Source organism: Lipophrys pholis (genome assembly GCF_963383615.2).
Source record: "Lipophrys pholis genome assembly, chromosome: 7".
Classification (NCBI taxonomy): Eukaryota; Metazoa; Chordata; class Actinopteri; order Blenniiformes; family Blenniidae; genus Lipophrys; species Lipophrys pholis.
The window spans coordinates 26,228,205-26,240,318 of NC_137638.1; the positions used below are offsets into that span (position 1 = coordinate 26,228,205).

At 44.0% G+C, this 12,114-nt stretch overlaps 3 protein-coding genes across 4 annotated transcripts; 1 reads left to right on the forward strand and 2 right to left on the reverse strand.

The window, feature by feature from the left end:
* Positions 1 to 2,348: 2,348 nt before the first annotated feature.
* LOC308111626 (uncharacterized protein) lies at positions 2,349 to 3,654 on the reverse strand (the record flags this gene model as incomplete). The annotated part of the gene is made up of 2 exons (XM_080466588.1): positions 2,349 to 2,613; positions 3,518 to 3,654. The coding sequence occupies 2 exons, from the start codon at positions 3,652 to 3,654 to the stop codon at positions 2,349 to 2,351; spliced, it is 402 nt and encodes a 133-aa protein (XP_080322714.1).
* A 1,463-nt stretch (positions 3,655 to 5,117) lies between these two features.
* hnf1a (HNF1 homeobox a) lies at positions 5,118 to 10,296 on the forward strand. 2 transcript variants are annotated; one of them, XM_080468320.1, is made up of 11 exons: positions 5,125 to 5,325; positions 5,404 to 5,639; positions 6,664 to 6,863; positions 6,971 to 7,151; positions 7,621 to 7,823; positions 8,073 to 8,203; positions 8,298 to 8,439; positions 8,520 to 8,708; positions 8,785 to 8,900; positions 9,240 to 9,324; positions 9,709 to 10,296. In XM_080468320.1, the coding sequence occupies exons 2-11, from the start codon at positions 5,464 to 5,466 to the stop codon at positions 9,837 to 9,839; spliced, it is 1,554 nt and encodes a 517-aa protein (XP_080324446.1). In that variant the 5' UTR covers positions 5,125 to 5,325; positions 5,404 to 5,463; the 3' UTR covers positions 9,840 to 10,296. The 2 variants fall into 2 exon arrangements, with proteins under 2 accessions (XP_080324445.1, XP_080324446.1); XM_080468319.1 differs by having other exon boundaries at positions 5,118 to 5,639; positions 9,709 to 10,295.
* On the reverse strand, positions 10,048 to 12,107 carry cUnh12orf43 (chromosome Un C12orf43 homolog). Its single transcript, XM_080468321.1, has 6 exons — positions 11,966 to 12,107; positions 11,828 to 11,858; positions 11,002 to 11,100; positions 10,849 to 10,925; positions 10,690 to 10,777; positions 10,048 to 10,616 (listed from the first exon to the last, which is right to left on the reverse strand). The coding sequence occupies exons 1-6, from the start codon at positions 12,093 to 12,095 to the stop codon at positions 10,289 to 10,291; spliced, it is 753 nt and encodes a 250-aa protein (XP_080324447.1). The 5' UTR covers positions 12,096 to 12,107; the 3' UTR covers positions 10,048 to 10,288.
* Positions 12,108 to 12,114: the final 7 nt, after the last annotated feature.

Consider the following 12,114-nt stretch of genomic DNA (forward strand, 5'->3'; position numbering starts at 1 on the left):
GTGTAACTTCTCTACATTTGTAATTCATTTAGTTTATTTTTAAACCACGGCTTCCTTTTTTTCACAAACACTTGCTAAGTGATGCTGCCGCCGCCATGTTTCACAGAGTGGATGGTATGTTCAGAGTGAAGGGCAGTGCTTGTTTTCTACCACGTCTAGTGTTTTGCATTCAGTTTAGGTTCAGTCAGTTCAGGTGGACAGTCGTGTCTTGTTAAGTTTATGTGCCATACTCTTTATCTATATCTAAATAGATATCCAGTTCATAAATGTTGTCTCATGAACATCTATATGAATTTGAAAACCCTTGTTAACTTCAGATAACATGCCTAATAAGAGTCGCTGTGTGTCTGCATGCTCATTTGCAGTGCAGGCAAAAATGTGTTTATCTTAATACATCTTCCATATCGCCAAGTAGCTTATGAAAAGGGGTCTAGTGGGAGGATTGTGTACTGTGCGCTCATTCACTGCTGCGGTTTAAGTATTTATTTAGTACCAAAGCCAGCTCTGGCTAATCTTCTCAACACTGACTCAACATGTGACCTGGTAACTAACGTTAAGGCCAATCAAAGCCTGAGCCATTCAAACAAAGGCAATTATAGCTCTGACTTGCAGAGAGTGCAAAATGGATGCTGTCCTACCTGAGGCTCAGAGTTTAGAGCGAAGTTTGGAGTTAGCTTTTTTTTGGAGGGGGGGGGGTTATTACACTGGAAGTTTCTGTGAACAAGTGAATCACACAAGCCCGTGTTGTCCTCGCCATGCTCCCATAAGTTACAGGAACACTACCAGCCACAGATTTTGGTTTGTGATTGTCTCCTCATTGGGGGCTGCAGCCGGCGTCTTGCCTGCACACGGGCCTACTCTGTGCCCTGCAGATGAGCAGATGAAGCTCTGGGAGTGGGACAGGGGCTATTTGGACAGGAATTAAGGGGTGTGTTAAATTTCTGCATGCATGATCAATGGGGTTGAATGATGAGGCTGGGATGGGGGGTTGAGCGGGAGCACACAAGGCTGAGCAGAGAGGGCGAGAGAGGGAGAGAGAGAACACAGACAGACGCAGCGAGCAATGGTTCACTAATTAGAGATGGACGGCGTGGATTGTATCTCATTACCAATCAACATAGCTTTGAGTTCTCTGGAGAGGGAAAATGCGAGCTCTAATGTGTGCTGCATGTGTTCCTTTTTGATAAACCCAGCTTGTGTGGTGGAGCATTAGTCACAGCGGTATCTGAGCTGTTGGAAATCCACACACACTGCCCTCTGTCCGTTTTGGTGAGGAGTTTCTCCTGAATAGTACAATGGGACTTAATTACAGGTCAGTGGCATGTCTCAGGGAGATAGAGGGAGCTCTGTTACCCTTCCAAATACAGTATAATGCCATCTTCCCAAGGGTGGGGTGGGGTAACAAGTGCTCGGCACAAAAAGGTGCTGATAGCCTGAACCTGAGAATGGTATAAGGTGATCCAGGCAAAGAAAGTGAGCGTTTTACACTGGAGCAAAGATAAAAGACTACATTAACTCTCAAAGGTTTTCCCCCCATTTAGCTTGCCTTCTTCCCGTTCCAGTTTTACTTCCAACTTATCATTATTGCCAAGAATGTCAAGATGAAAGAAAAAAAACACATTTTCACATAAAAGTTAAACTTTTATGTGAAAATGTGTTACCTCTGATTTATACTCCAATAGATTACTAAAGTTGGCAAGTGGCTTAAACTTTTCCAGAACTACACTCACCGGCCACTTTATTAGGTACACCTTGCTAGTACCGGGTTGGACCCCCTTTTGCCTTCGGAACTGCCTTAATCCTTCGTGGCATAGATTCAACAAGGTACTGGAAACATTCCTCACAGAGTTTGGTCCATATTGACATGATAAAGTCACGCAACTGCTGCAGATTTGTCGGCTGCACTACCATGATGCTAATCTCCCGTTCCACCACATCCCAAAGGTTCTCTATTGGATTGAGATCTGGTGACTGTGGAGGCCATTTGAGTACAGTGAACTCATTGTCATGTTGAAGAAACCAGTCTGAGGTGATTGACGCTTTATGACATGGCACGTTATCCTGCTGGAAGTAGCCATCAGAAGACTGGTACACTGTGGTCATAAAGGGATGGACATGGTCAGCAGCAATACTCAGGTAGGCTGTGGCGTTGACACGATGCTCAATTGGTACTAAGGGGCCCAAAGTGTGCCAAGAAAATCTCCCCCACACCATGACACCACCACCAGCCTGAACCGTTGATACAAGGCAGGATGGATCCATGCTTTCATGTTGTTGACGCCAAATTCTGACCCGACCATCCGAATGTCGCAGCAGAAATCGAGACTCATCAGACCAGGCAACGTTTTTCAATCTTCTATTGTCCGATTTTGGTGAGCCTGTGGGGATTGTGGCCTCAGCTTCTTGTTCTTAGCTGACAGGAGTGGCACCCGGTGTGGTCTTCTGCTGCTGCAGCCCCTCCGCCTCAAGGTTGGACGTGTTGTACGTTCAGAGATGCTCTTCTGCATACCTCGGTTGTAACTAGTGGTTATTTGAGTTACTGTTGCTGTTCTATCAGCTTGAACCAGTCTGGCCATTCTCCTCTGACCTCTGGCATCAACAAGGCATTTGCTGCTTAGAGAAATGACATACATGAACATATAGATGAAGCAGATTGGAATGAAGCTTGTTTGCAAGCTCAAAAAGAAACAATTAATACACGACGAAAGTTACTTCAATACAAGTGGCTGACAAGGACATATATAACACCTGAAATACTTCATCACATATCCAGCAATAATCCAGACACATGCACCAAATGTCGTGATCACAAAGGGACACTAATACATTGTATGTGGGAGTGTAAAGATATATTACAATTTTGGAAGGATGTGCTTAAATGCTTATCAGAAATTTTTGAAGTGAAGATCCCCCTTTCTGCCAAACTTTGTATATTGGGCATATACCCAGAAAACTTTTCAAGAACAAGGAAGCAAAAGAAACTACTGGATTTTGGGCTGCTACACGCCAGGAGAGCTATAGCATTAAACTGGAAGAGGATGGAGGCTCCTTCAACACAACAATGGATCAAAGAACTCTCAGAATGCATTGGACTAGAAAGACTAACTTATATTGCAAAAGGAAAACAAAGAGACTTTGAGAGGTTATGGGAACCTTACATGACCATCATAACTAATTAGTTTGTTTTTTTTTTGATTTTTGTTGTTGTTGTTTTTGTTGATGTTTCTTGTTCTTCCTCATTAATATTTCTGTATCCAAACCATTATGTTGTACTGTACAACGGTCTATTTAAAATTGTTTATATATTTTCGTGTGCAAACTTCACCAAGTGTGTGTGTGTGGATGTATGAATGTGCGTCTCGTGTTGTTTTGTTCATGTCCTCTGGTACAGGTTGATGTAACCAGATTGTTGATTGCATTGTATTATTAAAAATCAATAAACATATTTAAAAAAAACAAAACAAGGCGTTTGCGCCCACAGAACTGCCGCTCACTGGATATTTTCTCCATTTCGGACCATTCTCTGTAAACCCTAGAGATGGTTGTGCATGAAATTCCCAGTAGATCAGCAGTTTCTGAAATACTCAGACCAGCCTGTCTGGCACCAACAACCAAGCCACGTTCAAAGTCACTTAAATCACCTTTCTTCCCCATTCTGATGCTCGGTTTGAACTGCGGCAGATCGTCTTGACCACGTCTACATGCCTAAATCCATTGAGTTGCTGCCATGTGATTGGCTGATTAGAAATTTGCGTTAACAAGCAGTTGGACAGGTGTACCTAATAAAGTGGCCACTGAGTGTATATAATAAGTATTATTAGAGATATTTGTAATGATGTATTTGAAGTATTTTATTTGTTATATGAAAAAAACATGGTTTTGTCACATAAGTGTCACATAAAGAAAATCTAATAAATTGTAGCTTAGAAAAACGTATATAGTCCAAAAACATGCATTTCAAGTGAGTCGAGGATAACCTGAAGTTCTGAAGGTGAGTGTGTGTAACATTCTGCCTCTCCCTGTGTTTGCTCTGTTCAGGAGGTATTTGCCTTTTATGCCAACATTTTTGACATAAAAACATATTTTGTTTAGTTAAATCTTCAAGTTTAAAAGCCTGTTTCTACTCTTCACCAAATATTGCTCCAAATTAAATCAGATAAGTTTATTCTATTCCCAAAAGGCACAACACAAGAAGATTTAAATTATATTTGTGGAAAGATATGTTTTCATTTTGTCTCACAACTGCTTGAAATTGGACCTTGCTTACAGATTTATAAACAAATGAACACAGCAATTTGGCTTTATGGGAAATTATCAGAAATACTTGGAGACAAATGAGACACATAAAAAAATCCCATCATTAACAAGCATTAATAATTTAATCAAAGGGGTTTTGCAAATAATACATTTGTATGCATATTTGATTTAGGCTTTAATGTGACCTGAACATCTGACTTTTATGCATTTTAATGTTTACATCTGACCTCTGTGTAAGTTTTTCATTTATCGCTGTAAGTATTTAAACATATTCCAACTTATATTCTCTCACAAGTACTAATACACAGGAAAGAAACTCTACACGAAGTAACGGGACACGTGCTGGACATAAGAAAAACTAAGGGCTCATTGCAGCCTTGCACAGACTGCTTCTCAGATGTGTATTAACGTCATGACAGCGTCCTCTAGTGGTTTACAAGAGATATGAAGCCATGTCTCCTCTCTGTGATCTCCTGTCCTCCAGAAAATTCTGTTTATGTATGACAAGCAAGTCTGAACATTTTTTTTTAACCTATGCACATCAACGTTATAGTCTGTGTTCGGAGAAAATAAATATTTTTCTTCTGTGACCCATAGTTCTGCATCTTTATAAAATACCTGCAGGCATAAGTCTCACTTCTACTCCACTTCTGTATCTCATGCCCTGTATTTCTTTGTCTTCTCTGTTCTTGGCTTGCATAACTCAGCTGAAAATGTAACATCTCCCTACTTGCAGGTTTTAAACTGCACTTTGGTCCTAGCTGAGGACCGAGGGAGTGGGGACAAAGTGCACAGGGCGCATGTAAGGAGGAGGAGGAGGAGGGGGGTGAAAAGGGAGGAAGGTTAGAAAAAAGAAAATTGACCTTTGAAAGCAAAACAGCAGGTGGAGAGCTAAAGCCTGGCAGCTCGGACCACTGGGAGGAAACTGAAGACAGGAAAATGAAAGTATACTTTCTCTGAGGCCGATGAGGACTATGTAACAATGAGGCCTGACGCTGGCTGCCTGCCTGTCATTTGAAGTGAGGTCGTGCACATGAGAGCAGTGTTTGTTTTCAAGGCAGCGGTGAGGTAAGGCTTGGACTAATGGAGGGAGAGGAGAGACACGGGGCGCCCAAAGTGAGATCCAGCCATCTGACCGCCCTTCAGGAGCAGCTGATCTGGGCCCTTCTGGAGTCGGGACTGTCCCGGGATGTCCTGGTCCAAGCCATGGGGGAACTGGAGCGAAACCAGGCAGGGGGTGGCACGGAAAAGGGGGAGAGGGGGGATGGAGAGAGCTCCGAGGAGGGAGAAATGGACTTCCATCCACCCATATTACGAGAGCTGGAGAAGCTTTCCCCAGAGGACGCGTCCAAACTGAGGGTTGAAGTAGACAGGTTACTGCAGTGAGTACATCCACACACTCCTCTGAAGAGTCCGAGCCGATTCCAAATAATCTTCTTCTTTTTTTAAATAACTGCAGCAGCTTGTCTGTCCTATTCACTTGATCAAGTAAACAACAATCTTACCACTGTCTGTAATTGTCTTTCGTCTCGTTTGACACGTCTGTATAAAACCAAGCACCACGGAGCTGACCAACAGTTTACCTGCCAACAACATTACTCCTCTTTTCACCTTAAGGCTCGTTTCCCCGCTCGTTACCAAATCCTGCCTCCTTCACATGCTTCTCTGTCTCTCTCTCTGCAATCTGGCTCCTGAGGCGAATATAAAGAGGGTTCCTCCTTTGCTAGTTACTAATTACCCACCCCCATCATTATTCCCAGGCCATTTCTTAATAAATAAGCTACATGTATAGGTGAAGATTAATAGGAGGGCTGGTCATGTGAGGTTTTGTTTGCACAACTCCCAACAGATACTTCCTCAAATTTGAGCTTTGGGTTTGTGATCCACGTTTTGGAAGCGACTTATTGACATTCAATTCTTTAAAATAAATAAATAAATCTATGAGATTAACAAACAGGTCAAAAGTTTGTTGAATTATCTTACTGAAGTATTTGTGAGGTGAATGTTGGAGTTTTCAAAGGACTGTTTTTTTTTTATTTTTTCCATTTAGTTTTTTTCTGTAGTTTTGTGTATTGTCACAGCTTTTGAACAGGAGTTAGAAAGCGTTAAATTAGGCTTCATAAACCTTTCACACGGTTTTTTTTTTTTCTTTTTTCCCCTCCAGTGATCCGAAAGGGCTGGACTTTGCCCCTTGTGTGCTCTCCCTTATCTCTCTCTGTCAATAAGCCTCTCTTTACTTGCCCCAACTAATGTCTACCGTTGTGACTGTCTGTTGAGCCGTTCTCTAGAAACTTGTAACAGTTATATAAAACTGTGGGAAAGACATTAGAGATATGCTTCAGTCCAGTAAACAAGAATGTGAGCAGGGAAAGTGCACGGAGTTAAGTTCGTGTTTGATCCAAACAGGGAGGACCCGTGGCATGTTGCAAAAATGGTGAAAAGCTACATGCAGCAGCATAACCTACCTCAGAGGGAGGTGGTGGAGTCCACAGGGCTCAACCAGTCGCATCTCTCTCAGCACCTCAACAAGGGCACGCCCATGAAAAACCAAAAGAGAGCCGCCCTGTACACCTGGTACGTCAAGAAGCAGTGCGAGATCAGCCAGCGTGAGTAAAATCAGCTCAAATTTCTCATCAGACGTCACTTCTGCCTGACACTGAACGACAGAAATAAATAAGAGAAAAAAAAAAAGCACATTACCTTTTTCTTCCAGAATTCACAAATGCAAAACATGGCCTGGCGACTGCAGAAGACCAAGGAGAGGACACGAGGAAAGGACGGAGGAACAGGTTCAAATGGGGTCCGGCCTCCCTGCAGATCCTCTTCCACGCCTACGACCGACAGAAGAATCCCAGCAAGGAGGAAAGAGAGGGGCTGGTAGAGGAGTGCAACAGGTGAGGCTTCATGCTCAGGCTCAAGTGAGCAGTGGTTCGTAGCCCCCCTCACAGGGAGAGACACATGGTTGGGCTTGGGGGTATTTCTCTGGGGAGTTCGCATGTTCTTCCTATGTGTACTCAAGAGTTTTCTAGAATACTCCTGTTTCTAATTTTGGATTGTCAGTTTTGATCCACAACTAGTTTAAACTCCACAAGTACACGGTGTCGGATATCACATTCTACTCACTAACAACAAATCCTCACGACTAAAGTACCAACATTCTTCAACAGTCCACGGTCCATAGTGACAATTGAGCGATAGAGTATATATAATTCTGTTCTGAGAACTGAGAAACTGCTCCATCATAAATGCAAAGGTGCACACAGTTTCTGTAAAATCCTCTGGTAAAATAAGATGAATCATCTGCGTGTACAACACACATGTACAACATGCATAAGCGTGTCTCTTTGTTGTTGTTTGTTTCAGGGCAGAGTGTATCCAGAGGGGAGTGTCTCCCTCCCAGCTCGCAGGCCTGGGGTCCAACCTGGTGACTGAGGTGCGGGTATACAACTGGTTCGCCAACCGCCGTAAAGAGGAGGCGTTCCGTCACAAGCTGGCCCTTGACACACCTTTCAGCAACCCATCGGTCTCCACCTCTAACCCCACCCTCACAACCAGTCCTGAGCACGGTAAGGATCTAACCAAGTCCAGACAGGCTTAGAAGGAGACACTGAGGTAACCACTGCAGCGCTGAGTCAAATTTAGTCCCATCGCTTTGAGGTGAGACATACACTGATCGACCATATCATTATGACCAGCTGGTCCCGGCACTGGTGCTCGTATTCCCCATCTAGTTCATGTTGTCACTTACATTAATCTAATTATTCTCATGGTCTGCCATGCTACTGCTCAGAAACTTCATTTGTGTTCCTTTCCAGGAGGGAAATACAGCCAGCACATTGTGTGTGATGCAGTGAGAGGCAGCGCAGGGGAGCGAGTGGGGCGTCTTGTGGTCAGTCCCATCCAGCTGGAGCCCAGCCACACGCTGCTCGAGAGCCACACCAAACAGGTGAGTGTGTGTGCCAACTGTCCCTTTTTATTGTACCGAGTCGACTCCCAGCATGCATCGCTGCCATCACAAACATGCGGTCCTCTGGCCTCAGGTGTCCAGTGGTGGTCCGCTACCCCCCGTGAGCACCCTGACCTCCCTACACAGCCTGTCGGCCTCCCCTGCTTCCTCGCAGAGCCTCATTATGACGTCAGTACCCGGAGTGATGAGTCTGGGGGAGTCCCCTCTCTTCATTGGTGAATATCACCCACTCGCCAACACATTCCAAATTAATAGAGGAATTATAACAACAGTGATTGTGCTCGTTGTTTTTCAGGTTTGGCCTCCACGCAGCCTCAGACCGTCCCTGTCATCAACAACATGGGGGGTGGCTTCACAACCCTCCAGCCGATCTCGTTCCAGCAGCAGCTCCACGGCGCTCCGCAGCAGCACATACCGTCACAGATTCAGAGTCACATGGCTGCCAGTCCCTTCATGGCCACCATGGCACAGCTGCCGTGTCACAGTAAGGCTGCGGTCACATTGTATGTGTCTGACATGTTGGATTGAGTAGACATTCATTCATACATCCTTCGTTCCAGTGTACAACAAATCAGATTCTCCGCAGTACCACTCGTCCAGTTTGCTGTCTCAGGCCATGGTCATCGCTGAGAGCAGCAGCTTGGGGACTCTGACGAGCCTGGCTGCCGTCAGACAGGTAATCTTCTGACGGGTTCATTGGTCTGTTGGAACAATAGTTCAAAACTTTTTTTTTCTTCTTTTTCTTTGAGTGCTTCCAAGATTATCTTGAAGAAAGACTGTGGACCCCCTCTTCCCTTTGACCTGTGATTTGACAAAAGGCACAACAAAGCCAAACACTAGCAGACGTACTATCTTTAGAATAGAATCAATGTAGTTTCCAAGGCCTCCTGCAGATTCTGGAAAGCGTCTGATCATGGTTCAATGTCCTAATCTAATTATGACCTCAAAACACCGCAGGTTTGGGAACTAGTGCGTCACATATCAATAAGTTTACACTAATTTTTCTTTTGTGTAGATTCTGAGTGCAGATCCTGAGGACCAGACAGACCAGCCTTTACAGGAGGAGTCCCTACACCTGCAGCCCCAAACACCAGTCCCAGGTACGACGCTGGAATGCAGGTTTACCATGCGATACCCTGATCTGGAGGTTATTCTATTCGGCAGACCTCCAATATGTGTTGCCAAGTTTACACACTTGTTGTTTGAACCATTTTAATGAAAATATTATCCAGTAAGTATATAACGCAGTAAGATAGTACTCTGGTTTCATCCCACCGTTCTAAAAATGTCTTTAAGGCTAAGTGATGACTTTAGATTGTGGCATTCACACAAAGTGGTATAAGAGATGGATGAATAGTAGTCAGACATTTTAAAATTAGTTTCTCAGCATCCACAGTGCAAAGATACACCTGCTGCTGCAGGATAGAAGACACCTCCACAGCTTTCATTCAGACTGATCAGTTCAATGTTTCCCCCTCCAACAGCTTCTTCTGAAAGCCTGGAGTTGTATCCCACCTCTCAGTCAACAGAAAGCCACCAGTCTCACCTCCTCTCACCTTCGCCTACAGACATCAGCTCTTACATGCCAACACAGTTGGTCTCTACGGCTCAGTAGGGTGATATAGGATCGCCTTGCCTTGGGGATGTGTGATCAGGTTGGAACGCGGCCTCCGCCGTCACCTTCCGGGAAACCCTGGAGTTACGAGGCCACAGGGATGAGTCAGCGTTGAGGTTTTCAAAGACAAACTAAATACAAGTATGTTTGAGAAGACCGACCTGGGAGAAGATTCACTCGTGACACACCAGAGAATCAACTGAAAAATCAACACCAAAATGTATTTTTATTCAAATGTTTTGTAATAATTGTTAAAGTCTGTCAGCAGTGTCTTACCTGCATTCTTTGTGTCTCACTTTTTTTTCCCCCCACATATTTTTACTTTTACCAAAGTAAAGACCATTTCAAGTTTAGTGACCAGGACAAGTGTAAAAGTGTCTTTAATGAGCCATGTCACTACATTCTCTCAGTATCAAAGAAAAACGTCACATAATGTTGCTTATAAAAGTTCAATCCAAAGTTTCTTGCTCTGTGTTTTTTTCTCGTTTCTTCTTCCGCTTCACTTTGACTCGGTCCCGTTCGGAGCTCCCGTTGCTTTGAGTCGTCTGAGCTTCGGCCACAGAGTTCACCTGACCGCTCTCCACCCGATCCCGTTTCTTCTTTTTCGTCACAGTGTGGTTCTCGTTTTCCTCCACTGCCGCCGCCTTCTTCTTCAATCTTTCTGAGCTGAGTGTCTCGGGAGGTGTGAGCGTAGAATGCGGCGCTGATGAGGGTAAAAGATCTCGGATGGACACTGCCGCCTCCTTCAGCCTCGCTTCCATTTCGTCGTCACTCTCACTGCAACGAGTCGTGTTACATGCATTTTCTTTTTTGTTTCAAATAGCCTGAATAATGAATGAAACCTGAAAACCTTGAGCTTGGGGCAGGTCGTCGTCTCGCTGGGGCCGGAGCCTCTTCAACGGTCTGTCCCGGGACGGAGGTGGAAAACAGACGAAACCCTAAAAAGAAGAAATGTTCATCAAGCTTCACCCATTGAAGCAGAATATACTGAAAGAAACTGAAGATATACCTTCATCGTCACCATCATCATCACATTTCTTTGCTTCTACACGGGATGCGGTTTTAGGCTGCAGCTCTGAAATACAACTGCCAATACAAAAATATCTATTAAAATCATGCTGAGTTAAGGAACGTCATATTTTCTTCCCATACTACAACTTACGTGTCAAGAAAATGTCCCAACTTTTTCGCCACGTGTGTTTGAAATCCTTTAGTGACCTGAAGCTCGTTGCCATCGTGATCATGGTCAGCAACGACGACACTGTAGTGTAGGAGAACATTATTATAGAAAAAGCAGGGTTGTTTTTTTTTTTTAAAGACTTCTTGGCTTTGGTATGCTACCGCTGGTTTGACGCCCCTACTAAAACTCATACTGTGAATATCTTCAGGACTGCAGGCTGCACAACGACAACACATTCTGAGCTGAAAGTTTATTACACTCCACTACATTGAACTTATAAATTATTCACATCGTTTCCTCAGACCAATCCACCAAAACCGGGTCAATTTTCAAATAAAGTCTGTTTGGCAGAGAATAGATTTGGTGATTCTTTTTAATGGATGCAACCTACAACACCCACTCAACTCTGCTGCTCATCCCACTCATGCATGTTCCTTACAAACAAGCCACTTTTCAAAAGTGAAATAAACAAAGACATACGACCTTTATTTTTGTAGTACATATCAACCCTAGATGTAGGCTAAACTAGGCGGTGCAGCAGTCCAGAGTTATTTTGTGTCGTTAAATTCAGCAATGAATGGGATTAGTTAAATGCAGAGAAGGGGACTAATACAATATGCTAATTTTCTTTAATCTGCATGAATAAAACTTCAGACTCCGTTGACATTTTGCTCAATTGACTAGTTGATATTTTCACTGACTTACTGTAAGTGTTGACATCAAACTAACCTTCCATGCTCTTGCAGGATCTACAAACTCTTCTACACAACTGCACTTCGAATGGTGGACATTTCGATTGTAAACTCACCGTTTTGACTCTTTGACGTCACTCTGGACATCTGAAACACAGTCAGTCAAACAGTCATCAAACTGAACTTTCAGGAGATGAGACGCTGTCAGTTTTCCCCTCCTGCCTCACAAGTTCAGACGTGTTACAAGCGGTCACCTTTCTTTACTTTAGCCTCCCAAACTGCCTCCTGACATCTTTTCAGCACCTCGTCGTCACTGCTGGAGTCCGAGGAAGCAGCAGGAGCAGCAGCAGCGGCGGCCATCCTCTTACCGGAGGCCGCCATCATGAAGCACGTGCCTGTAGTG